Here is a 20,387-nt window from a genome sequence, read left to right on the forward strand (position 1 = left end):
TTAGCATTAGGTTAAGTTCAGACATAAAGGTTAGGTTAATGATAGTTATTGAGTAGTGTGTGCACGTGTGTCACAGTCATACATTTCGATCACGTTTAAAAACTTGTGTACAGTGTACCCTTTGTACAGTGTAGAGCATACCAACAAGCCACAAAATCTGGGGACATTCTGTAAAATCATCAATGCACATTTTTGCCATTTTAACTGTTAATTATTCCTTTAAGAAAATGAGTTTTTCAGCTCACAGTTATGATTGATGTCAAGCATATGCATCCAATGCTGCAAAATATTTAATCACTCTGTTTTAATTATAACAACCTCTCCTCTGCCAAACATCAGTCGACTCCATTGCTTTACTGAATGTGATAGACAGTGGATATCGGTTTGTGATAGACTAGGTTGCCCCATTTGTGCAAGGAAACATAAGCAAACTGGCTCCTTTGTTTCTCTTGGGGAAGAATCCAACATCAGACAACCATTTTCTTCAAGGTTTAAGTCCCATTGTACATATCACAAGGTACCTGTAACGTCTCTTCTATTGTCAGTATGAGTTCTTCTGGTTTGGCCGTTGCCCCCAAGTGGTTACTGTGATTATGGGTAATGCTCATTTCCATAAACCGTAGCCTTTCACTCATCTCATGTATGTCATCCACTCTCTTGGTGATGCAGTTGATGTCACTCTTATTCCTGTCGGTTGCTCTGCAGCCACCAAAAAACCTGCAGTCTAGAGAGAAAGAGAACATTTCATAGTGTATGTATGCAATGAGATAAGCGATGCGCTTAATCTTTTTAATAAAAATGGAAATTGCAGTTGGACCCTGTTGCTTTTTGTTTTCATTTCAACAGCTACCTTGTCGTAACTTTCTGTACAGTACGTCCCATTGCAGGATTAAACCTATGATTTCTTCCGGCACCTTCCCCAGGGTCTGGAACGTGGCCGATGTGCACCCGCGCCACAAAAGTGATAAATCATTAGAACCCCATTTCTACACTTCTGTCTACCTAAACAATGGGAATCCTCAACTCAAATCCTTATTAACTCATTATATTCTAAATATAAATGAATTGGGTTTTAGACCTGGTCATAACACAACCTCTGCTATGATTTGGAAGTTATTAACTGTACTGTAAAAGAAGGACATGCATTCCTTTTAAAGGTCTGTGTAAGGCCTTCAACATAGTGCATCACTTATTATAATATCAACTTTCATGAATTATACAATTTCTCCATTGTCTTAATGTGTAGCAGCTTTAACAATTATATAATGGACAGAGTGTACACTCACTAATTATTTTGAATAATTTCCTCAGCATCACAACAGGTTTCCTAGAAGGATCAATCCTTTCATGGGGAGAGAACACAGGAAGGGAAACAGGTTTGGGCCATAAAGGGCGTTCATTAACTAAGCAGAAATGGAACCTTGAAAACAAATGCAGAACTGCTGAGGAAATTGAGACTGCTTGGTCCTGGGCTTCCCATAGTGGCGATTCTGGAGATAATGGTGTGGATGGTCAAAGCGTCGGCGGTCTCAGCACTCTTCTAATTATATTAGGTATTTTGTAGTCCCTGAGTCCCAGAAACAGTTCTGTAACACAGGCAGTTTGATCACACATAACACTTTTCCTCCAACTTTACTTACTCCTGGTCTGATTAAAGACAGGTGCATCAGTGGGGGTAGTGGCTGAGCTGTATTCAAGACCCCCATCTTAGCAGGTCCTTTGCTGATATGGGAGACAGCATGCTCACATCAAAGTGTGGATTTTTTTAGGTTAATCTATTTGCATGTTATGTTTGCAATTGTTCCCATGGCTGACCAGCTTATTTGTAGCTGACATTTATAAATGTCTTTATTGCTTAAACTGTTACTTAAAATATGTTAAATAATACATTGCCCTTATTGCCCTCTATAATAATTGGGACAGCAAATATAAATCTTGTTTTGGGTCCAAACTAAACTCTAGCGCTGTCACGATTATGACATTTTAGTTGACGATTTATTGTCATACAAATAATTGAGATTAACAATTCAATTGTCTATATTTGTAATTTAAACCACTATTATAATGTAAGGCTAATAACATCTTAAAAATACACCAGGTGATCCGGAGAATGTTCTTCAGATTTGAGTTCACGCTTTTGATCGTCACCTTTCTACAGGATATCCGACAATTCAGCTCCTCCAAATAATTGCTTAATTCGGCTTACAATTTAAATGCGCCCAGTGCGGTACAGTATTTGGCTTTGGAGCTACCACTAAATCCATGTTGTTAACGATTGTTCTACACATAATGCAACCGCAAAACAATAATAGAATTTTCCTGCGCATCCTAACATTTCACCTTTCGCTATGCCGCACATTATCAGTTATTTGAAATGCCTCATTCTAAACCAATTATGTACTGTAGGTATTCCTAACGTAGAAAAACGGGTGAAAAACATGTTTGTAAATGAACAAATAAGGCAGCAAAATTATAACGTTGAGTTGCAAAACAATTCTAAAATGGGTTAAAACATATTAAATAAAGCAAATAACTTTCAGTAAATTATCTGAACCTATACGTTTCCGCGGAACTATCAAATGCTCTGATGCACCCCTGGGCTATAGACACCTTAACTGATTGAAATGGACATAATTGTACAGAAAATTGCCATAATTACAAGGTATTTGATGAGACGTTTCTAGCATTGGCGTAAAACTCCCTTATTCCGATTGGAAACATGATTTTGGAATGTTTAATAATTGCCTACTAAATAGCCCTAATAAACTCTATCCTATAGGATAGCTACTAAACTCTATACTAAACTAACTCAAGTTTGGGTTTAAAATAGAATAATTCCTAAGATGTTAAATTATTGATTATGTTTTTCAGGCTAAATGTACAGTATTGTTGCAGTCAAAGTAGTGTTAAAAGGTTTTGTTAAGCGATCGCAGTCAATAAGTCCTGGCACCGCCCCTGGGTATTCGTTTTTCCATCCATCCATCTTCTTCCGCTTTATCCGGGGCCGGGTCGCGGGGGCAGCAGTCTAAGCAGGGATGCCCAGACTTCCCTCTCCCCAGACACTTCCTCTAGCTCTTCCGGGGGGACACCGAGGCGTTCCCAGGCCAGCCGGGAGACATAGTCCCTCCAGCGTGTCCTAGGTCTTCCCCGGGGTCTCTTCCCGGTGGGACGGGACCGGAACACCTTCCCAGGAAGGCGTTCCGGAGGCATCCGAAACAGATGCCCAAGCCACCTCAGCTGACCCCTCTCGATGTGGAGGAGCAGCGGCTCTACTCTGAGCTCCTCCCGGGTGACCGAGCTTCTCACCCTATCTCTAAGGGATCGCCCAGCCACCCTGCGGAGAAAGCTCATTTCGGCCGCCTGTATCCGGGATCTTGTCCTTTCGGTCATGACCCAAAGCTCATGACCATAGGTGAGAGTAGGAACGTAGATTGACTGGTAAATCGAGAGCTTCGCCTTGCGGCTCAGCTCTTTCTTCACCACGACAGACCGATACATCGACTGCATTACTGCAGAAGCTGCACCGATCCGTCTGTCAATCTCCCGTTCCATCCTTCCCTCACTCGTGAACAAGACGCCTAGATACTTAAACTCCTCCACTTGAGGCAGGCACTCTCCACCAACCTGAAGTGGGCAAGCCACCCTTTTCCGACTGAGGACCATGGCCTCGGATTTGGAGGTGCTGATTCTCATCCCCACCGCTTCACACTCGGCTGCAAACCGTCCCAGTGCATGCTGAAGGTCCTGGTTAGAAGGGGCCAACACGACAACATCATCTGCAAAGAGCAGAGATGAAATTGTGTGGTCCCCAAACCTGACACCCTCCGGCCCCTGGCTGCGCCTAGAAATTCTGTCCATAAAAATTACGGTATTCGTTTTTGATAGTTTTATTTGTGCAAGCATTAAATGTCTAGTCTTGATGCTTGGCTTTGCATCTGGAGTCTGCTATTGGTATCTGACGTGTCAATATTGCTGTCAACATGAGGACTAAAAAGGTGTCAATGGAAGTCAAGGAAGGCATTATGAGACCAAAATTGTTTGAATGTCTTTCATAAACGGCCAAAACCTTGGGCTTACCAAACACTATTAAACAGAATGAAATCACTGAGCTCAGCAATCACAAACGACTTGATAGGCATAGGAAGACATTTACAGTGGATGATTGAATAATGCTCCCAATAATAAAAGAAAACAACAGAATTACCATTACTTCATTGCCCCAAAAGCAAGATGGCCAGATTAGTTAGCTATGAAGGACCTAAAAGACTGGCAGAGTTCTGGGGAAAGAAATCTATTTTCTACTGTAATAAACATTACATTGTATCTATCATCACGCATTACGGGTTAATTACTTATCTCTGCAGGAGAAAGCATGCTGGCCCTGTGTAAGAAGTTAATGTTTCATATAGGATCTGTCTCAATCATTGTGAAAGCTTTCACCAGTCTATCCAAATTACATTCAGTATAAGCCTAGAATAACATGTTCCAATTGAAACAGTTATGTGGTTTTCATTACTGTCCACATGCTTCCTACCTATAACGCTCAGAGACAGTACAACCTTTGAGTAATAACAAGATGTTCCAGTATGCAATAACAACTAGAGATACATGTGTGTTATGACTACTGAACGCTGTGCTTCTAAATAAAAACGAGTCCACCCATGGAGAAGTGTGAGTGGCTGAGTTGAATCCTACATGCAGGCTCGTTCCTGGCTCAGTGGAGATCAACGGCTCTCTCCCTTCTGCAGAAGTGACTTCTAAAACGTCTTTCTGACTCTTGGTGTGGTTCTTTCTCATTAGACAAAATAGACTATATAGAAGTTTGGTGAATTGAACCCAACATTAATTGGTGCCGAAACCCGGGATCCGATACCTGCCCGTCGGGGCGACGGAGGAACAACAGGTCATTAAACCTGCCGGCAGCCCCGCCGACCTTCACGGAGGGGGACCACCTAGGTGTTGGTCCGCGGCCGTCCCGAGGGACAGTGAAGGATCCCGTCGAACCAGGACCTCACCGGGAGCCGGAAAAACGGTAAAAGTTTTCGTTATCTTTTAGAAAATTGTAGTGAGTCGTGTGGAAACCACTAAGAAACTGTATTCGTGGGTTAGATAAAAAGCGTGTCTGGGATACGTTGTCTAGGTCTGGGACCTGGTGGGGAAATCAGGGATTTCTAGCCAACCTAAACGCTCTCTACGGTCGTGGGTTAGATTAAAAATGTGTCAGGGATACGTTGTCTAGGTCTGGGACCTGGTGGAGAAATCAGGGATTTCCAGCCAACCTAAACGACAGTCGTGGGTTAGATTAAAAACGTGTCAGGGATACGTTGTCTAGGTCTGGGACCTGGTGGGGAATCGGGGATTTCCAACCAACCTAAACGCTGAGATCTGGGATTTTCGTGGAGAGACAGTAAATGGTGGATTCGATAGGATTCACTATAAACAAGATAAGAACCTTTTATTGAATTAAAGTTAAAATTAGAGGGGACGTCCCAGGTAAGTAAATGCAATTATAGTATTACAAAATGGGGCAATGTAATGAGAAAACGTTAACCACAGATGAAAAATACATGCGCAATAATCACCCGGGTGCCATAACGTACATAGGAGGATGGAAAAAACATTTTGATTTTTCAGGCAACTTTAAATTAGAAGAACTGCAGTTCATTAGGCGAAGTTTGCAAAGTAAGGAAGTTTTAAGCAAGGGATGAAAAGGAAAAAAAATAAATAAATCCAAGCCCAATCAACGGCGATAGCTGTGTGGATAGAACAAGCAAAGAAGAGGGAACAATACAGGGAATATTGGTTGAGGTATTAAATACATTGGTAAAAAAAAGTATACATAATGGCCTCTGAAGAAATCGGTGGAATCTAATCAGAATTAAATGCGTCCAGAACTCAAGCTATGGAGTTAGATTTGATTAAAGGTAGAAAAGTGCCTTTTCCAGATTTGCCAAGCATGTTTCACCATTCACATAGGCATACAGGCACACATGCACGTCAATAGTTGACCGCGCACAGAAGCTGGAGTCCTCAATCTGTACTATGTCCTTTAAACAAATCAAGAAAACCCCACCAGAGATCCTGCCGTACAAAAAATAAGCAGGATAATAACAATTGCATTGTGCTGTGGAACACAATGTTCCTATTGACAGTAATGCGATGAGCATGGGCCATTATTTTGAAGTTAACCACCTGGAACATGTGCATTGAAGAGGACAGAAAAAAAATATAGACAAAGAAAGAATAGAACGAGATTCCCTATTTGGGGGACTACATACAGAAAATATTTTTGACAAAGAGGATTATCAGGGCGCAAAAATATATTGGAAATTAAGACATTAAATTGCATTTCAAAATAAAAATACATTTATTATTTTAGATTTTGGAGTATGTGTGTGTGAGTGAGTGAGAGGGAGAGCTCAGTGATTGGTTCCATTTGTGTGTGTTTGTGTGTGTGCATGGTTTACTCTGTGGGAGGGTATGTGTGGAAGTGGAGAATGTCACCTAATGAAGGTATAAATTAAGTCGGTATATGTCACTTTGAAAGGTGTTGCAGACACAGAAAGTGGATTGAATACAAGGGAGTCTAAACCTACACTGTAAGAACATACTCTTTAATGATATGCTTCTTAGAAATATGGAAATTATCAGCAATTTCTACATTATTAATAACCTTTTGGTTCCTTTTTTTTTTTTCATATAAAGTGTTTGATTCGCTCTGGCTGCAAGATTGAGCCACGGTCCCTGCCATGTCTCAACAGGAGGGATGGAACTAATAATAAGGGATGCGTTCCACGCATCTCCAGGACTAAACTCTTATTTAAAAAAAAATTGTAGACAGTGTTTGATTTGCTGTAAGCACAACCCTCAAGGTAACATAAGGCCAAAACGGGGCAGATGTCCTAGCGGTACTTACCCTTTTGAAATCATACACATACTGTCTAGTGTTAATAGATACGTTCTCCAAATGGGTAGAGATAGTACCAGCTAAAAAAGCAGACGCATTGACAGTAGCCAAAGCCAACTGCAAAGAAATTGTTCCAAATCATGGTATCCCGAGAGTAATCTGGACTGATAATGGGACTCATTTTGTAAACGAAATCATACAGAACATGAGTCAACATTTAGGAATTACATTAAAAAATCACTGTTCATACCACCCCCAAAGTGCAGGGTTAGTCGAGCGTACGAACGGGACTATCAAGCTAAGGCTTAGGAAAACCATGGAACAAACAAATAAAACATGGCCGGAATGTCTGCCGTTAGTCAAAATGTACATGAGAATAGTACCAAACACAATGGGCCTGACACCTTTCGAGATAGTATATGGGAGACCTTTCAGATTACCGTTGTGGGAGGGGGAACCATGGCAGGAGAATGAGGGGGAATTGGACCCATTGACAGAATGGATGTGCAAAATGTTTAGAGAAAAGAGTGTGCAAAATGCCAGTAACTTGCCAGTCTCCTTGTCTCCTCTTCCACAGGCTCTCCTGAAACCGGGTGACGAAATCCTGATAAAGGTCATCAAAAGAAAGTCCTGGGCGACACCCAAGTGGGAAGGACCGTTCCGAGTACTCATTACCACCCCAACTGCGGTAAAAATCGCAGAACGAAGCACCTGGATACATCAGTCTCAGTGCAAGAAGTTGACACCAGACGCTGCCCTTGAGTAAGTGGGAAGACGGACGGTATCAAAACCCTTGTCCGCCGAAGAAACCAACAGACACTCACTCACCAGCCACAGGGAAAAACCACCCTCCTGAGGGTTGGTTGGACTGGTTCACGTCAGGGTCATGGGCTATGGTATTGTTAAAATGTTTGGCCCCGTTAGGGATTATGCTGGTTGTTTGTATGTTTGTTTTCTGCTGCTGTATTCCCATCATTCAAGTTATGGTTAAGCGCACTATGACTGGGTCTATGATCCAGTATGCAGAGATACATTACCAACAACTCAATGGACCAGAAATGTATGACAGACCGTAGGACGTTGTTCAGACTGTGTAAAAATGTAAATAACCAGATGGTGCCTGACCAAAATTAGGGTGGTCGCTCCTTCCGAGGGCCGGAGGAGGAATTTTTGCCCATATGCTTTCGGGTTTTCGCCTCCCCCAGAGTGCTGTCTGGTGCATTTCTATCCTGTTTTCCTTTTATGAAGGTTGCACTGAAAACCTTAACCCGGAGAGGTGCATCATCTGATTTCAATGGGAACAACAGGAGGGAAATGTAAGAAGTTAATGTTTCATATAGGATCTGTCTCAATCATTGTGAAAGCTTTCACCAGTCTATCCAAATTACATTCAGTATAAGCCTAGAATAACATGTTCCAATTGAAACAGTTATGTGGTTTTCATTACTGTCCACATGCTTCCTACCTATAACGCTCAGAGACAGTACAACCTTTGAGTAATAACAAGATGTTCCAGTATGCAATAACAACTAGAGATACATGTGTGTTATGACTACTGAACGCTGTGCTTCTAAATAAAAACGAGTCCACCCATGGAGAAGTGTGAGTGGCTGAGTTGAATCCTACATGCAGGCTCGTTCCTGGCTCAGTGGAGATCAACGGCTCTCTCCCTTCTGCAGAAGTGACTTCTAAAACGTCTTTCTGACTCTTGGTGTGGTTCTTTCTCATTAGACAAAATAGACTATATAGAAGTTTGGTGAATTGAACCCAACACCCTGTTTAATATTTATAAAGTTATCATGCATAAACTACTGATGATATACTGAAGTTAAAGCTAATGAAGCTCGGAAATTGCTAACTGGAGATCCCTTGAAACTTTTCACTTTTCATCTTCCATCTATTTTAAAAACAGATGTATCAGTGTCCCTAGGGCATTTCAAATGGAAGTTAGAGAATCTTTTAATCAAAAAATGTGTTTGTTTCTTCAATTTCCCTTTGTTTATTCAGTATATAGTATACTACGTATTGTGTATTGTCAGTTCATTTGTGTATAAATATATAGAGCATACAGTATTGGGTATTTTAATTTGGTAATGCCGGGCTCATCTGTATAAGAAACATTTTACCTAGAACAGAGACATACTGTTTAGAGCATGTTAATGTTTGCTACCTCAGCCTTGCTGAGGTAATTTTAAGATGTAACAATAGAATGTCATTAAAAATAAAATTTTCCCAAAGCCCTGAACCCAAATTTAACACAAACCCTGAAATCCCATCCCAACCCTGAAATCCCATAACCTTAACAAAAAAAATGAATCATAAACCCTAACACCATATCCCAATTCAAACCCTAGATCTAAACCCTAAAACAAAAATAGCCTTTCTAGAAGTGAGTGGCGGACAAAAACATCCTCACTTCTAGAACACACACATACACACACACACCAAACCATTCATGAATTATGTTCTGCAATTGCCTAGATGAGGAGGAAGACAGGAAAATATGACATGCCTGCAGCTGAATGTGAATTTAAAAAAGTCTTATATTTATGACATTCATCAGAACACGTCTGCAAACTTAATCTGACAGAGTGGTGATGGGTTCAGCATTCGTAATTCCATCCCATTTACCATTAAACTGGTTAAGACCCAAATGGCCCCCTTTTCCTAAGTTCTAATACCAGTGCATTTTGTTTTAGGAAATTAGGTGTCATTTGGGACACAGAACAAAGATTTCTTTCTGGACTGACGCCTTCCCCGCCTGCCCCACCCCAGCCACTGGGGACTGGGAGACATCCATCATTGGGGTGTCATTTAGGGAGCTGAAATTAAGGCTGACAGCCATGGAGAGAGCAGAGATGACTGTATGGTTATATTGTGTTTCTCAACGTGGTCACACAATAGGGCATGCATCTATGTACACACCAACACACATACACACACACACACACACACACACTAATAACCTAGTAATTATGTATAAACCAAACACAAAAATCTAACACAATTCCTGATGCTAACCCCAATTGTCACACTTTTTATCCTAACCTAACCTAGACAAAGCCATATATTTCATATTTCAAATGATGGAAAATGTACTCAAACAACATCAACTGCATATTTAGCAAATACTTGGGTTTAGTCACAATATGAATATACACTCACCTAAAGGATTATTAGGAACACCATACTAATACTGTGTATGACCCCCTTTCGCCTTCAGAACTGCCTTAATTCTACGTGGCATTGATTCAACAAGGTGCTGGAAGCATTCTTTAGAAATGTTGGCCCATATTGTTAGGATAGAATCTTGCAGTTGATGGAGATTTGTGGGATGCACATCCAGGGCACGAAGCTCCCGTTCCACCACATCCCAAAGATGCTCAATTGGGTTGAGATCTGGTGACTGTGGGGGCCATTTCAGTACAGTGAACTCATGTTCAAGAAACCAATTTGAAATGATTCGAGCTTTGTGACATGGTGCATTATCCTGCTGGAAGTAGCCATCAGAGGATGGGTACATGGTGGTCATAAAGGGATGGACAGGGTCAGAAACAATGCTCAGGTAGGCCGTGGCATTTAAACGATGCCCAATTGGCACTAATTGGCACATCCCCCACACCATTACACCACCACCACTAGCCTGCACAGTGGTAACAAGGCATGATGGATCCATGTTCTCATTCTGTTTACGCCAAATTCTGACTCTACCATCTGAATGTCTCAACAGAAATCGAGACTCATCAGACCAGGCAAACATTCTTCCAGTCTTCAACTGTCCAATTTTGGTGAGCTTGTGCAAATTGTAGCCTCTTTTTCCTATTAGTAGTGGAGATGAGTGGTATCCGGTGGGGTCTTCTGCTGTTGTAGCCAATCCGCCTCAAGGTTGTGTGTGTTGTGGCTTCACAAATGCTTTGCTGCATACCTCGGTTGTAACGAGTGGTTATTTCAGTCAAAGTTGCTCTTCGATCAGCTTGAATCAGTCGGCCCATTCTCCTCTGACCTCTAGCATCAACAAGGCATTTTCGCCCACAGGACTGCCGCATACTGGATGTTTTTCCCTTTTCACACCATTCTTTGTAAACCCTAGAAATGGTTGTGCTTGAAAATCCCAGTAACTGAGCAGATTGTGAAATACTCAGACCGGCCCGTCTGGCACCAACAACCATGCCACGCTCAAAATTGATTAAATCACCTTTCTTTCCCATTCTGACATTCAGTTTGGAGTTCAGGAGATTGTCTTGACCAGGACCACATCCCTAAATGCATTGAAGCAACTGCCATGTGATTGGTTGATTAGATAATTGCACTAATGAGAAATTGAACTGGTGTTCCTAATAATCTTTTAGGTGAGTGTATACTGTATTTGTACATTATATACAGTTGGGAGAACAAGTATTTGATATACTGCCGATTTTGCAGGTTTTCCCACTTGCAAAGCATGTAGAAGTCTGTAATTTTTTATCATAGGTACTCTTCAACTGTGAAAAAAATCCAGAAAATCACATTGTATGATTTTTAAGTAATTAATTAGCATTTTATTGCATGACATAAGTATTTGATACATCAGAAAAGCAGAACTTAATATTTGGGACAGAAACTGTTGTTTGCAATTACAGAGATTATATGTTTCCTCTGTAGTTCTTGACCAGATTTGCACACACTGCAGCAGGGATTTTGGCCCACTCCTCCATACAGACCTTCTCCAGATCCTTCAGGTTTCGGAACTGTAGCTGGGCAATACAGACTTTCAGCTCCCTCCAAATATTTTCTATTGGGTTCAGGTCTGGAGACTGGCTAGGCCACTCCAGGACCTTGCGATGCTACTTATGGAGCCGCTCCTTAGTTGCCCTGGCTGTGTGTTTCAGGCAGTTGTCATGCTGGAAGACCCAGCCATGACCCACCTTCAATGCTCTTACTGAGGGAAGGAGGTTGTTGGTCAAGATCTCGCAATACATGGCCCCATCCATCCTCCCCTCAATACGGTGCAGACGTCCTGTCCCCTTTGCAGAAAAGCATCCCCAAAGAATGATGTTTCCATCTCCACACTTCACAGTTGGGATGGTGTTCTTGGGGTTGTACTCATCCTTCTTCTTCCTCCAAACATGGCGAGTGGAGTTTAGACCAAAAAGCTCTATTTTTGTCTCATCATACCATATGACCTTCTCCCATTCCTCCTCTGGATCATCCAGATGTTCATAGGCAAACTTCAGACGGGCCTGGACATGCGCTGGCTTGAGAAGGGGGACATTGCGTGCGCTGCAGGATTTTAATCCATGACGGCATAGTGTGTTATTAATGGTTTTCTTTGAGACTGTCGTCCCAGCTCTCTTCAGGTCATTGAACAGGTCCTGCCCCATGAGGTGAGATTTGCATGGAGCCACAGACCGAGGGAGATAGACCGTCATCTTGAACTTCTTCCATTTTATAATAATTGCGCCAACAGTTGTTGCCTTCTCACCAAGCTGCTTGCCTTTTGTCCTGTAGCCCATCCCAGCCTTGTGCAGGTCCACAATTTTATCCCTGATGTCCTTACACAGCTCTTTAGTCTTGGCCATTGTGGAGAGGTTGGAGTCTGTTTGATTGAGTGTGTGGACAGGTGTCTTTTATAAAGGTAACGAGTTTAAACAGGTGCAGTTAATACAGGTAATGAGTGGAGAACAGGAGGGCTTCTTAAAGAAAAACTAACATGTCTGTGAGAGCCGGAATTCTTACTGGTTGGTAGGTGATCAAATACATATTTCATGCAATAAAATGCAAATAAATTATTAAAAAATCATAAAATGTGACTTTATGGATTTTATTTTTAGATTCCATCTCACACAGTTGAAGTGTACCAATGACAAAAATGACAGACCTCTACATGCTTTGTAAGTAGGAAAACCTGGAAAATCTGCAGTGTATCAAATACTTGTTCTCCCCACTGTATATATCTTGACAGTGGCAGAGGTTTTATTGTTTTGGCTCTGTACTCCATTGGGTTTTTAATGAAACATTGACTAAAGGGATAAAGTCCAGACTCTCAATTTCAATATAAGGGAATTTACATCCATAAACCATGAACCGTTTAGGAATTAAATTCCTATTAATAGGTAGTCCCAACCTCCCCCAATTTGGGGGACCAAATAAATTGTACAAACAACATAATCATAAATGAAGTCATCATATTTACTACATGGTTTCAAGTCCATTGCAGTCAGTTAGTCCCTGATGTCCTCAACCCACAATGGGTGTCTTCCCAGGTGATACTCTTCTAGGACTGTACTGCAGCAGTGTTCAGTTACTTGTTTGTTTCAGGATATGTTGCCTTCATTCTGGCCTACAGTTAGTGAAACATGTGCTTAATTGACTAGTCAAGAACCTTTTGACACTGATAAACTACTTGGTTATTTTAGCAGTGTTACACGTCACATCCTGCATATTTGAAGTGCTGTCCAATGAGTTTTGAGTCATTTATCTAAGCAGACAAGGTGTTTCTTTACACTTCAGAATTCATCCCACTGCAGTCGTCAGTATTTAAATCATCAACGAAGACAAGTGAGCATAACACCCAATCTACCTTATTTCACAAATAAGCTGCTATGCATGGTCTCCATTTCCTTTTTTCTCCAGAAATCTGCAGGCATATTTATTTATTTGGTATATTTAGGCTATTCTTTTATAAGGCTAACTTTGTTAAATTGTTTTTGCACCTTGCAGTTCAGCCTCTGTAGTTCGGATGGTGAAGTCTTCCGTGAATGTTACCTCCTGTAGAGTGTTTGTGATCTACCAGACAGTTCTTTGTTGTTTTTTTCCCCTCATTTCCTGTGAGCATTCTTTGCTCATTCACTGTAGAGTTTGCCATCACAAAATGTGATGTTATTTCTAAATGGTTAATCTATGGATAACAAATACCATCAAATTAAATATGGCAGACAGTATTTTAACACCATATTCATTTAAAATCCAAAGTGATCAAGTATAAAGCAGAAACAACTAAACTTATGTCAGTGTCTAAATAATTACAAATAAAAAAAGGATATCCAGAAAAGAATGTGCACAGATGCAATCAACCTCTTTAACCTATTAAATATTTAAGTTGAACAATTACAAAATAATGTTTACATTTCATTTGACCTACTTTGTATTTTTTTCTCTGAATAATCTCACTTCCCAGAAACCAAAGAACAGAGTTTCTGCTCTGGGGATGATAGAAACCGCTAGCATGACAGCTATGTCACCGTACAATCTTCACACCTTGAGAGGAGGCAGGGGAAGTTGAAGAGGACAGGGGGAAATGTAGAGAGAGGGGATGGGAAGATGGAGAGAGCAGGGACAGGGGAGATGGAGAGAGCGGGGACAGGGGAGATGGAGAAAGAGGGGATGGGAAGATGGAGAGAGTGGGGACAGGGGAGATGGAGAGAGTGGGGACAGGGGAGATGGAGAGAGCGGGGACAGGGGAGATGGAGAGAGCGGGGACAGGGGAGATGGAGAGAGAGGGGACAGGGGAAATGGAGAGAGAGGGGACAGGGGGAAATGGAGAGAGAGGGGACAGGGGGAAATGGAGAGAGAGGGGACAGGGGGAAATGAAGAGAGTGGGAAGCCACAGGGTAAATCTTCCATCAGGTGAGCCACAGGGTAAATCTCCGGGGCATGGTAAGTGGTTCCCTAAAGACACTCACTGTTTCACGTTGTCATTTTTAGAGTGTGTCCAGTGGTGGACGTGTGAGAGGGAAGGTAAAGAGCTTTTGACTTCATATGGACACAGGTGTCATGCAGACTCCACAACAGGCATCTATGTTATACTCCTACTATCTCTCCTAATATCTACTTAATGTGACAGCTGCCTGGCTGGACTAGCAGTAGTGATGTAGCCTACCTTTCTTAAACACAAACCTCTCACTTCACCTTGTTGTCATCTACCTATTGTTTCAACAAAACGAGAAAATACCTTAGAATGAATAAATTATTCAATAGATGATGACGTGTTTTGGGGAGACAGAATGGATAGTGGAGGTCTGCACACCCCTTGCTAAGTTAACCTATTCAGAAGCTATGAAGGTAAAACAGCGTCATACGTTTTTTATTTGTGATAATATTTGCACACTTTGCAAATTTTGAATTTATTTTGTAGTTAGAAAAACGATACCACTGTCACTGTCTTGTCAACGTAAAATATGTAACTCAAATTTCGCTAGAACGGTGACAAGATTATTTTTATTTGTAAATCAGTCTGCTGTAGTACGTTTCACAGCGTTTGCAAGCGGAGATACCCATGAGGACTCTGATTAGGAGGCCATAGCTTTTTCTGACCAATGAACTAAATGCATCGTGAACCCAACACGTTTTCACATTTTAACCAATCTGAGTAGATTCTGGAACACAGCGCCAGCGTTTCAAAGTGATGCCGAGGAAGTAAAACATGGTTGATTTGTCGTACCTCAGGTTTTGATAGGATAACAAACATTTTAGATTATTTTTCCAACTAGCTAGATCAATGCACAAAGGTTTACTGGAGTCTAATATCTAAATTACTCAAACATATAACTAGCAACTAGCAAGGACTTTACATGGCTACTTACCGTTTTGCCTTTGAAATGGACATGCATTTACAACGAGAATAATCGAAATTCACTGATATTAGACTAGTTTGGGCGTATATGTACCAGTTTAATAAGTTTCACATCATAACGTGTATTTTTTGTTTATCATTTGCATTTGTTCAACACATTTGTGTAATCTGCTAGAGCTGTCATCACTTTTTGGCAAAAGGTTCAAATTGAAAAAAATAATCTTACTTAATAGGAATTTCCTCTCCAGAGAACAGGGTACAGTTTCAGTATGTAAAATCATATGCAAAATGGTATAGCCATGTCAATTACTACCTAATTACCATTTTTCTACTGTAGTAATTTAGCAGGTTATTATTCCTATAACCTTTATATGGTTTCATTCAAAACTGTTTTTCGGACTTTTCAAATGCATTGTCATGTGGATAAAAGGTTTGGTATATCAACAACTGAGGTACGAGTGGGTATGAGAAGCCGATCAAGCCTGAGAAACGCTTTCAAACGCTGTGACCGTGATTTACAAATAAAAATCCTTTTGTCACAGTTCAAGCGAAATTTTTGTGACAAAACTCTGAGCGTCCGTATTTTATTTTGGCAAGTGTTATTAATGAGTTGCATGATTCCAAATATCAAGTATGCACATTTTAATACAACTACAAAAGTAATTACAGGTTTGCAAATATTATTTTTTTACAAATAAAAATATTATATCACTGTTTAACCTTCATAAGAACCACATTTCCAAAGAAAAACACCATTCTAATCTGTGATAAAACATATCCTAATAGTTTCTTGCTTGCATATGTTTCCCCAGCCCAGAGGTACTGTCACTGGTTCCAGCACTACTCATTTCTTCAAAAACTTTGCACAACTCTAGAGGTAACATACATTATGTCCGCAGTATTTGAGTAGATACAGTTAGGTCCGGAAATATTTGGACACTTGACAACATTTTCATAATTTTGGCTCTGTACGCCACCACAATGGATTTAAAAAGAAACAACCGAGATACAATTGAAGTGCACACTTTCAGCTTTAATTCAAGGGGTTGAATAAAAATATTGTATGAAACGTTTAGGAATTGCACCCAATTTCATACACTGTCCCCTTATTTCAAACATTATTGGACAAATTAACACAATCATAAATAAAATACTTTGTCAAGAATCCTTTGCAGGCAATAACTGAAGTCTGGAACGTATGAACATCATCAAACGCTGGCTTTCCTCCTTTGTGATGCTTTGCCAGGCCTTTTTCTGCAGCTGTCTTCAGTTGTTGTTTGTTCGTGGGTCTTTCTGCCCTAAGTTCTGTCTTCAGAAAGTGAAATGCATGCTTGATCAGGTTGAGATCAGATGACTGACTAAGCCATTGCAGAATTTTCCACTTCATTGCTTTAAAAAACTCCTGGGTTGCTTTCACAGTATGTTTTGGGTCATTGTCCATCTGTAAAGTGAAGCGCCCTCCAATCAACTTTGTAGATTTTGGCTGAATCTGAGCAGACTATATATCCTTATATACTTCAGAATTCATCCAGCTGCTTCTGTCTTCTGTCACATCATCAATAAACCCTAATGAGCCAATGCCATTGGAAGCCATGCATGCCCATGCCATCACACTGCCTCCACCGTGCTTTACAGATGATGTGGTATGATTCGGATCATGAGCTGTTACAAACTTTCGCCATACTTTTTTCTTCCCATCATTCTGGTACAGGTTGATCATAGTTTCATCTGTCCAAAAAATTGGCTGTATTTTTAAGTTGTTTTTTGACAAATTATTATCTGGCCTTTCTATTCTTGAGGCTTACGAATGGTTTGCATCTTGTGGTGAATCCTCTGTATTTGCTCTCGTGAAGTATTTTCTTTGTGGTAGACTTTAATAATGACATGCCTACCTCCTAGATAACGTCCTTCACTTGGCTGGATGTTGTGAAGGGGTTTCTTTTTACCAAGGAAAGGATCTTACGATCATCCACCACTGGTGTCTTCCGTGGACGTCCAGGCCTTTTTGTGTTGCAGCGTTCACCAGTGCGTTCTATTTTTTCTCAGAATGTAATAAACTGATTTGGCCACCCTAATGTTCCTGATGTCTCTCTGATAGATGCAGCCGAAAGATGACCTGTTTCACTTGCATTGAGATCTCCTTTGACTGCATGTTGTGGTTTCAGCTCCCAAATGTGAATGCCACACATGGAATCAACTTCAGACCTTCATCATCATCATCTTCCGCTTATCCGGGGCCGGGTCGCGGGGGCAGCAGTCTAAGCAGAGATGCCCAGACTTCCCTCTCCCTAGACACTTCCTCCAGCTCTTCCGGGGGGACACCGAGGCGTTCCCAGGCCAGCCGGGAGACAGTCCCTCCAGCGTGTCCTAGGTCTTCCCGGCAAGGCGTTCAGGAGGCATCCGGAAAAGATGCCCAAGCCACCTCAGCTGACCCCTCTCGATGTGGAGGAGCAGCGGCTCTACTCTGAGCTCCTCCCGGGTGACCAAGCTTCTCACCCTAAGGGATCGCCCAGCGACCCTGCGGAGAAAGCTCATTTCGGCCGCCTGTATCCGGGATCTTATCCTTTCGGTCATGACCCAAAGCTCATGACCATAGATGAGAGTAGGAACGTAGATTGACAGGTAAATCGAGAGCTTCGCCTTGTGGCTCAGCTCTTTCTTCACCACAACAGACCGATACATCGACCGCATTACTGCAGAAGCTGCACCGATCCGTCTGTCAATCTCCAGTTCCATCCTAGAAGACCCCTAGATACTTAAACTCCTCCACTTGAGGCAGGCACTCTCCACCAACCTGAAGTGGGCAAGCCACCCTTTTCCAATTGAGGACCAAGGCCTCGGATTTGGAGGTACTGATTCTCATCCCCACTGCTTCAGACCTTTCACTTGCTTAATTGAAGAAATAATGAAGGAATAGCCCACACCTTTCCATGAAACTGCTTTTGAGTCAATTGTCCAATTACTTTTGGGCCCTTGAAGAAGAGGGGGCTACATATTAAAGAGCTGTAACTCCTAAACCCTTACTCCAATTGGGATGTAAATACCCTTAAATAAATTAAAGCTGAGAAACTGCACTTTAAGCCCATATTCATTATTTAACTGTAACTTGAATACATTTAGGAAAACAGCTAGAAATAACAAAACTTGTGTCAGTGTCCAATTACTTCCGGACCTAACTGTATATATACAAAAACTGCGGACATAATGTATGTTACCTCTAGAGTATATATTATTATGTTTATGTCTGTATGGTGGTCCATATTTCTTCCATAAGGGATGAACATGATGTCTAACTACTCAAAATTGCTTTTCAGAATCAAATACTTTATCTATGAGGGAACACATTATTTCACCAAGGTCGAAATCCCCATTATCTGAGGTAAGGTCTGAGCCAGTGATGGCTGCACATATCCATGACAAAGACCCACATTAAATCCATATTCCCAGAGATCACTGGAATCTGATTTAATTGTTATAAGCCATGTGTGGACACGTCTGTTTTTATGTGGACATGTCTGTTTAAAAGGGAACGTTTAAGTTCTCATTGACCAACATAACAAAATTACCTTCAAGAGCTAAGTGTAATTCTGCACAATAAGAAACATCACATTTTACTCCCGTGTATTAGTTTAAACGCATTTGGTCAAAGCACTAAAACTGCAATCAAAACATTGCAACCAAATTAAATCCCCAAATGCCTCTTATGCTGACAAATACACAAGTTTTTCTCAGAGCATTAACTGTTGACACATACCCACACACTCAGTGATCAGATCCTTGACCAGGTGTCCTACTATAGCGTACGCCAACGCTACCACAACTAGTGCCGCGCAAACCAGGTACAGCACCGCCTTGGGTAGCGGGAGAGAGTCTCGTGCTGGCGGACGATTGTCTGTATACAGAAGGTCACTCTCCGAATAAGAGTACTGAAAAACATGTTCCATGCCGGAGGTGTGATTCGAATTCAGTGGAGCGTGACTGGCGCTCATCGCGCTCAGGTCCGGCTCCAGAACCGTCACCATGGTGGTGGTCGCCGCTTCAGCTTTGTCGATAATGCCCTGATTGACCAAGCCGGATGTTTTGTTGATCAGAGGCAAAATCTGTGAGAGGAAATAGCTCCAGTCTTTGATTGCACTTGTGTTGCAGAGAAACATGATGTTTGGTGAATATCACTGCAGGGGCTCCGACAGCAACAACCAGTGTGTCCCCTACATCAAAAGGTGTATCGCATAATGACATCCAAGACCAATGCGTAAAAGTGTCATGAACGAAATAAATTGCTGCCCAAACTTGTTGTTTTTAATAAATACCGGTGTGGTTGTTTTAAGCTAATAATGAAAAAACAAAAAATGTAACGTTACCTTCTTCAGACGTATCAGTAATGAGGGACACATGGACACAGGATTCCATTCTTAGTCACGAATCACGAGAGTCACAGTTAGAGGACGAGTCGACTGGAATTCAAGAGAATGATACAGACCAAACCAAACAATTCTGTTAAACCCGTAAGTCTATGAAATTGATTGTTGGTTTTCAGATCCAATTGAAAACGCAGCTCATATTCATTTGACTGTACTTGGAGTAGTGAAAACGCTCAATACAAAAAATACACATTCCTTTCAGGCATCTTCGCTCGGTTTGCAAATAATTTATAACTGCTTGAATGACGAATTAACAAGATGCGTTTTCATGATCAGGTGGATGAGTGCCATACAGAGATAGCGTTTTCAGAATGTCTCAACTACCTTCCTCACAGGAAAAAAAATACGTGTGAAATGAATTGTGTATAAAGGACTGGAGAAAGTCACGGCGTCACGTATCAGATAGCCTCACTCCCCCTGTTCTTCTACCAAAATGGTTAATCACCGGTCGGTACAATACAAAGTAGCCTTTAAGTCTTGTCGTGATGTTGCACTGGAAACGCTGCAC

At 41.4% G+C, this 20,387-nt stretch overlaps 1 protein-coding gene and 1 long non-coding RNA gene across 4 annotated transcripts; one reads left to right on the plus strand and one right to left on the minus strand.

Annotated features, from left to right (window-relative positions):
• Window positions 1-237: 237 nt before the first annotated feature.
• LOC109616027 lies at window positions 238-20,160 on the minus strand. 3 transcript variants are annotated; one of them, XM_020048931.2, is made up of 3 exons: window positions 19,820-20,160; window positions 19,213-19,666; window positions 238-724 (listed from the first exon to the last, which is right to left on the minus strand). In XM_020048931.2, the coding sequence occupies exons 2-3, from the start codon at window positions 19,610-19,612 to the stop codon at window positions 492-494; spliced, it is 633 nt and encodes a 210-aa protein (XP_019904490.1). In that variant the 5' UTR covers window positions 19,613-19,666; window positions 19,820-20,160; the 3' UTR covers window positions 238-491. The 3 variants fall into 3 exon arrangements, 1 of the variants encoding a protein (XP_019904490.1); XR_002197061.2 differs by lacking the exon at window positions 19,213-19,666; XR_002197060.2 differs by lacking the exons at window positions 19,213-19,666; window positions 19,820-20,160 and adding an exon at window positions 851-1,789.
• On the plus strand, window positions 5,222-7,743 carry LOC109614778. The gene is made up of 2 exons (XR_002195701.3): window positions 5,222-5,493; window positions 7,485-7,743. It is a non-coding gene; the product is annotated as an uncharacterized LOC109614778 (long non-coding RNA).
• Window positions 20,161-20,387: the final 227 nt, after the last annotated feature.

The sequence above is a fragment of the Esox lucius genome, chromosome 8 (assembly GCF_011004845.1).
Source record: "Esox lucius isolate fEsoLuc1 chromosome 8, fEsoLuc1.pri, whole genome shotgun sequence".
NCBI classification, from domain to species: Eukaryota; Metazoa; Chordata; class Actinopteri; order Esociformes; family Esocidae; genus Esox; species Esox lucius.